At 33.3% G+C, this 8,055-nt stretch overlaps 1 protein-coding gene across 2 annotated transcripts in view; it reads left to right on the forward strand.

Annotated features, from left to right (window-relative positions):
• Positions 1–8,055, forward strand: part of LOC106461753 (influenza virus NS1A-binding protein homolog) — a 42,332-nt gene that overhangs the window by 17,280 nt on the left and 16,997 nt on the right. For both annotated transcript variants that reach the window (XM_013921601.2, XM_022388780.1), the window contains one exon: positions 7,223–7,415. In XM_013921601.2, coding sequence (XP_013777055.2) covers positions 7,223–7,415 — 193 coding nt within the window. The remainder of the gene's footprint in view (positions 1–7,222; positions 7,416–8,055) is intronic.

Consider the following 8,055-nt stretch of genomic DNA (forward strand, 5'->3'; position numbering starts at 1 on the left):
CTTAGACGCTTTCACATAAGTAGGAATCATCTTCAGCTTAGACGCTTTCACATAAGTAGGAATCATCTTCAGCTTAGACGCTTTCACATAAGTAGGAATCACCTTCAGCTTAGACGCTTTCACACAAGTAGGAATCACCTTCAGCTTAGACGCTTTCACACAAGTAGGAATCACCTTCAGCTTAGACGCTTTCACACAAGTAGGAATCACCTTCAGCTTAGACGCTTTCACACAAGTAGGAATCATCTTCAGCTTAGACGCTTTCACACAAGTAGGAATCATCTTCAGCTTAGACGCTTTCACACCAGTAGGAATCATCTTCAGCTTAGACGCTTTCACACGAGTAGGAATCATCTTCAGCTTAGACGCTTTCACACAAGTAGGAATCATCTTCAGCTTAGACGCTTTCACACGAGTAGGAATCATCTTCAGCTTAGACGCTTTCACACGAGTAGGAATCATCTTCAGCTTAGACGCTTTCACACGAGTAGGAATCATCTTCAGCTTAGACGCTTTCACACGAGTAGGAATCATCTTCAGCTTAGACGCTTTCACACGAGTAGGAATCATCTTCAGCTTAGACGCTTTCACACGAGTAGGAATCATCTTCAGCTTAGACGCTTTCACACGAGTAGGAATCATCTTCAGCTTAGACGCTTTCACACAAGTAGGAATACCTTCAGCTTAGACACTTTCACATTTTCTTTTAACAGGGTTTTTGGCCTTTAGATCAATAAATATTGAAATGGTTAGAGCTGGAGTTGAGATTTTTGAATAGATGGGACAGCATCAGTGGACCAACAGATCCCTTGTACATTAAATGCTGTTAATTGGACCTAGATTGGTGATAGATGCGGAGTAAAATAACATGCAGAACTTTCATATTTGCTCAATTATATGTTGGAATGATAGCTGTGGATTAGGCCTTCAATACTACAAAGGCAAAATGTCTTTTTCTCTGGGTGCTATTCAACATTCTTTCATTGAATCAGTGTTTTCTAATTTCTTGCCTTAAGTTAATTGCTATTTTCTGTGCTATTTGTATTTTAAACCTTAGAAAACTAATGTAGAAGAAGATTCTGTATATCCTATTATTTGTAACTGCCAATTGAAAAATGTGTTTAAGGCATAATTAATACAGTCAGTGTAGATGCAACCACGATGTGTCCATTGAAAATAGTTACTCTTTTTTTTCTAAAAATACAAACAAAATCAGCACTAAAATGAAATGCCTGACAATAAAGGTTACTATTGTCTTGGATCTTAAATGCTAATATCATCCACTGATCCCTTTACTAAAACATTTAATAAAGGTTGTGTACTTTGTTACTGTTCTAATTCAGATATTTGTGGTTATCGTTTGAGCTGAAATATCTAAGTTTTGGACTCTATCCACATGTAAAGGAAATAAGAATAGAATGCGTAATTAGTAGTACTGAAATTGATCACCACATCTCGGGGATTTTGATCTAATTAAGTCTTGAATTTAGGATTAATATAACAGATAGCTGATTTGATAATATTTTAACAGGTTTGACTGCACTAGTGTTTCCATATAAATTACATCATAACAGGTATTACTTCTTTCATGACTTCTTTTTTAGTAAGTCTTAAGTCATCCATATTGTAAAAATTGCTTCCCTGTTTTATAGTTTGCTTTGTGAGTTATAATATTTTTTATTGTTACTGCTAGTACGAAGTGGGTTCATGAGGAAAGAGATATAATAAATTTTCTTTCTTCCTGGATACGTATAAGGCTGGTTTACGATCTATTTTAGTGTTGATGCTTCATATCCAGTGTCAGTGTAGATGGCAGATTCAAATGTGAGACTGGGTGCAATTTTTATAAAATGGTATATGTGGAACTGAAAGTATAGGAAGCATTTCTAATTCATATGACAGAGTAAAGTTTAATTATTGGCTTCCCAAAGCATGGCCAGCCCCTTAATCGCCGTTTTCTTTGTTCGGCTTGCAAATTTTACACACGTACACGCGCGACATGAGCATATATTGATATTTAATGTTGAAATTTTTTTAGCACAGCATTAAAATGGCATTTAGCCAAATTTCTTTTTGGTGTGGCCTCTTTGAAGATGTACACACTATGTTGGCCAATCAGTATTATGCAACACTGAAACATACATACACAAGTTTTGATTAGAAAGCCAGTTGAATAATCAACCTCCATTAACATCCATCACAATTGTTAAGTGTTATGTTTCAGTCTCAGCATTAATTTAGCAGTGCTTGAAAACACCAAGAATACATGTTGGAAGTGTTATAAACATTCCACAAACTATTATTGTGAAAGATAGAACTTAAGAACACCACTCAGACATTCCTGTCATAATCAGTTTATTCAAGAGCTGACAATTTTATGCTCTTGAATTGACTTCCATAAAAAAAAAAAGGTTGATCTCTTGTTATAAGTCACTCTAGTAAAACTACTCTACAGTCTTTTTAGCATGTCACATTCTCCACTTTAGTCTTGCTATTGAGTTGGTTCACAGCTATATTAAATGTGTAATCCTAATTGATCACTCAAATGCATTACTTTGTCAATTTACCAATTGATTTAACCTATTTTGAAAAGCTTAAACATTTCCAATACAGTTATTAGTACCAGCAAGTTTAATGCCATTAAGAAACTTTACTAATTATGCCTCCTATCAATACTGGATTTATCAAACCCAGTTTTGGCATTATACCCTCAGTGGGTAGAGTATAGATAGCCCATTAGCTAGCTTTTCACTTACCAGCAAAAGTAATGTCTTAATTACTTGGATAGTTGGAGAAATTGGAACACTAATTTTGATTAATTGATTATTGTTGTGACACTAATTTATGTTATTGTTGCTCATAAGCTAAATTGTCCAGCTCTACAAGTAATTGTTTTATTTTTAAAGACAGGCCCGTGTTTCTTGCATACAAGTGATGAAAGCATTTCTTATACTTACAAGGAAATATATTTAAAACTATATAAGTATTACTGTAACCTACAGTTAGAAGGAAAGTTTACCAGTAAAATTTTAAAGGTTTATTTACTTTTATGAAATGGTTTTAGTAATTCATTAATAGGTAAAAGAAATGTCCAGAAAAATGGTAAAATAATTTTGTTTTTGCCAACAGTATTGGGTGTTGACCTGACATTTTAAGTAGTTTTTGCTGGTCTCTATTTTTGGGTTTGTAGTGTCTTCAGTTTTCAATCTACAAAAGTTAAGTTTTGAAAATATATCTAAAATGTTTTGAGTATCAAGACTTTTTCTTTGTTCTAATCATCATCAATAAAGGGGTGAGTGTCTAGAAGAATGCTCAACTTTGTTTGTCTGCAATTTTGCCTTTCAATGTAGATGACATCATTGGTGTCTTAAAAGTTATGAAAGGAGTTGCTTGGTAGTTTCAACTTTCTAGGTTTCTGTATATGAGAACAAACAAGATGACTGCATTAATTCTGAGCTGATTAAGAAAAAATTAAGAAGTTTAAAGAATAAGGCTCCTGGGCCAGATATTATTTCCCAAAGGGTTTTGAAGGAGGTTAAAGGTTGGATATGTGAGCCACTTGCTACTATTTTTTTGTCAGTTCATCAATAGTGGGCAGGTACCAGAGGATCGGAAGTTAGCTGATATCACTCCTCTTTTTCAAGGGAGGTGATAAAAATTGTCCCAGTAATTATAGACCCATTAGTCTAGCAGTTGAGAAACGTTTTGGGAAGTCTGATAAAAGATGCTTTGTAAAGTCATTTAACAAAGTTTAGAATTCTATTGGATAGTCAACATAGTTTCACTAAGGGAAAATCTTGCCTTACAAATCTTTTAACATTCTTTGAAAAGGTTACTGCTTATGTAGAGGAGGGTAAGGGTGTTGATTTGATGTATATGGATTTTTAGGAAGTGTGTGACAAGGTGCCAAATAAAAGGCTTGTAAAAATTATCTCTATAGGTGTGGGGAATAAGTTAGTAACTTGATAGTGGCTGGATGGAAGAAAGCAGAGGATTGTTATAAATGGAGTTCAACCAAATTAGATTAATGTCATAAGTGAGGTACCTTAGGGCTCAGTCTTAGGACTTTTGATCTTTTTGATTTACAATAATGACATAGATAAAGGAATGGTCAATAAATTGCTTAAATTTGTAGATGATATTAAGGTCTTGGGTGTAGCTAGTTGTGAAGAGGATGCTGCTGAGTTACTAAAGGATTTAGATCATTTAGTGAGTTGGGCAAATAAATGACAAATGGGTTTTAATTATAATAAATGCAAGATAATGCATGTGGGTTATCATAATTTGGATGGGAATAACCTTAACATTGTCATGAAAGAAAGAGATCTTAGTGTAGTGGTTGATCATTCTCTAAAGCCAAACAAGCATTGTGCTGTTGCTAGTGGTAGGACAAATAGGATTTATGTTGTATCTACAGGAATATTGAATACAAGTCTAAAGAGGTTATAACTTCATTGTACAGGTCAGTGGTTAGACCACATTTGGAATATTGTTTAGCCTTGGGCTCCTTACCTTAGAAAAGACATCAAATTGTTGGAAAGGGTTCAGAGAAGGGTTATTAGAATGGTGCCTTGGGTGGAGGGATTGTCATACAGGGTAAGGTTGGTATCTTAAATTGTTTTCTCTTGAAAAAAAGAAATTTAGGGTGTGTGTGTGTGATTGAGGTGTTTAAGATTGTAAAGGGAATTGATAGTGTTGATGCATCATCATTTTTCATACTTAACAGTGAGAATAGTAGGATTAGGGGACACAAATATAAATTTTGGTAGGATAGGAATAATCTTCAGCTAAGACAGTTTTATTTTTCTAACAGGGTGGTTGGCCTTTGGATGTTGCAGAGGCAGTAAATTTAAGCAAGTTTAAGAAAAAGCTTTAAGTATATGAATGAAAAGGGCTGCCTTTAAGATAATGTTTTTAAATTTATCAATTAATAGTTTAGTTTAGAGGATGAAACAGCTGATATTGACCAAGATGTTCCATGTTGTCCCAAAACGTTCTGTTATGTAAAAACTGGTTAACAATAATTCGGCAGGCTAGATTTGTACATTGTGATTTGAGAAAGTGAAGTAAAAGCTTCAGATCTTTTCGATTTGGTACCCACCAGCAGAACTTTGAAGGTTACTTTCACTGACATGAAAATGTAAATCATGGTAAATTTTGTAGATCCTGAAACTTGCAGCCATACCCAAAATATTTAAAGTATGGGGCACAGTTTAAAGCGAAGAAATAAGTACTAATGCGGAACTCATTGCCAAATGCTAGACTCTCGTCTTTGTGGAGAAATAGAAACAAAGATGAAGATCTATTTAAGAAAATGTTTATCGCAAAGTTTGCTAAATAAATATCTTATAATGTTTTGTTAAGTATTTTATTGCATTACTGGTGTTATTTTCAAAATGATTTGTTGGTGGGCACCAAATGGAAAAGAACCAAAACTTCATTTATGAGCATTAAAATTTTTAATTTGTATTTTCATATGGAATAAAATAAAGTTTGATAATCACTTTGCAGTATGGTATATTTGAAATTGGTTCTGTATTAATAGTAAAGAGGTCCAGAGAAGTACAATCTGGTGGCTATTAACAATATTAACCACTGGATACTTACTTGGGCAGAGAGAGTTTCGGAAGTGGTGTGTATGGTGAAGGAAGTACATTTCCTTGACCAAAGAAAATCTGATAACATTTATTAAAGCTTGAAATATATATAATTCACTGATGAAACGTTGTCCTCTTCACTTGTGTCTCTACAACAGACAGCTGCCGTCCATTCTATAAAGTTTTGTCATGAATACTCTGCCTAAACAATCTATCAAAGAATAATTTACTGTTAAGACTGATCAAGCAGAGTGAACCAGTGAGTGTATATGTTCACATATGTTGCATTAATATTAACTGTTTGGTCCTTTAAGGCTATCTTTGTACACCTATCTTTTAGAAAGTAAATTAATATAATTACCCATCCATTATTTCTATAGAATTTGTTGATTCCACTCTTTAAACTCCTGTAAGGTGCTTGTCTCCACTACTGATGATTGCAACTCATTCCACAAGTTAATCATCCTTTTAAACTGTAACTGTCTTTTCATCATTTTAAACTATTGTCCTATCATCATGTTGTCTTTAGAATACACTACAAAGAAGTCATAGGCCTTTATCCTACAAATCCTGCAGATATTCTTATAAAGATAAGAATCATACCAAGATTATCTTAACTATAATATGCTGAGGTTTCAAGAAGAATGTAGTGTATATACACAGTAAATTTCAATAAAATGTAAAATAACGGCACTGCATTTCTAAAACTGAGGTGTAACAAGGCTTAATTGTTCCAATTACAAAGTTTTTTTTTTGTGTAATGCAATGTTTTTCATATCCACTACTCTAAACATTCTTGAAAAAGAGAAATGACAAAAAACTGGTTGCATATATCCAAAGGAATTGGGAATTTGGTAATAAGGAGTGAATTTGGTGTTTCGTTAGGCCATGCTCTCCATTTGAGAATTTTGATGTTAGCATAAAAATAACTATCAGAGTAGCTGCATAGCTATAGATACAACAATTAAGGGTTCTGCTTAACATGTAAAACAACACTGAATTGTCAGGAATAACATCTTGAAAAGTGCATATAGTATCGCTGTAACAGTGACTGATAAGTGGATAAACCTTTTCATTATTTCTAAATGTTAAAAATTACACAAACTTAATGTATAGCTTTATATCCAGTATACCATACACCACTATGTATGTTGGTGATGTTTAGATGTAGGTGATGCATTACTGTTTGCATGTTAACTTAGTCTCAAATATTTATTTGTAAAATTACATTGGATATAATGTGCAAAATGTAGGCAACTGTGACCTGTAAATAAGATTCCTGTTCCTGATTTTATTAAGACATTGTAATCCTTTTACATAAGAAAATACTTCTCATCTTAGTAGCCTCTAAATCCTTTCCAATAAGTTGATATCCTTTACAAAACTTTTACGTAAGCAAAGCCTAATTGATGACTTGTATAGAAGTAATTACCGCTTATGGCTTGTAGTTGATGTCTGTAAGTACATTAACAAAAATTTGAGGATCATTTAAAAAGGTAATTACTGGCTATTTTTACAGTGAAAAGTTGTGTGCTTCAGAAATTTGTTAAATGTTTTTAGATTTAATTGTATGTTCCTTTTGTTTTCTTTTTGCGGAAAGTTGTTGAAAATTTTCTTTTATGTAGGAGAATTTGGTTAATCTGTGAAAAAACTTCTGGAGTTCTTGAGTTTTACATCATGGAAGAAATAGGAGATGCAGATTCCAAACCTGGGAAGACAGAGTATCTTGTCTTTGAAGACACTAACTATGCTGTTCAAACATTGTTGAACCTGAATAAGCTGCGGAAAAACAAGCAATTCTCTGATGTTGTTCTGCAGGTATTGTTTTTCTGTGGTCTAAATGGTGCAAGTATTTCTTGTATCTGTGAAGAAATATTCTTAAAACAACATTGGATAAGTATTACTGAAGCCTATAATTTGAAGAGAAAGGATTGTGCTAGTAAATGCTTTTAGTAACTCTGTATACTTCTGTTCTGAAAATGTATATACTTTCATTACATATTCGATCTACTTGCAAGACTTGCGTTAAAGCCCATTTTTGGTGTACAATCTAGTGGCTGTCAATTTTGTAACCATTAGATGTTAACCTGGGCAGAGAAATGTTCAGAAGTGGTGTGTATGGTCAAGGAATATTAAGTATTCTTGACCAAAGATAACCTGATAACATGAATCAATGAGCTGTACACTGTAATAAGTAGCCATTTAACTCTTTCAACCTGGGCTTGGTCCCTAGGACCAACCTCTTAAACATTTTGTGCTTGTTTTAGTTTTCATGCTATAACTTTTAAGTTAGTAAGCATATGTTAACGAAATTTGGCAGTTTATCAGTAAACATCACAATGCTTTCATATACAATATCTATTTTTTTTTTATTAAGTCTTAAATTTTGTAAAGCAATGTTTCTCTTATGCCTTTTTTTTTCCTTTTCACTATCTTTCTATCTATCATGCAAAGTAAT

This window comes from Limulus polyphemus, unplaced genomic scaffold, assembly GCF_000517525.1.
Source record: "Limulus polyphemus unplaced genomic scaffold, Limulus_polyphemus-2.1.2 Scaffold1023, whole genome shotgun sequence".
Taxonomy (NCBI): Eukaryota; Metazoa; Arthropoda; class Merostomata; order Xiphosura; family Limulidae; genus Limulus; species Limulus polyphemus.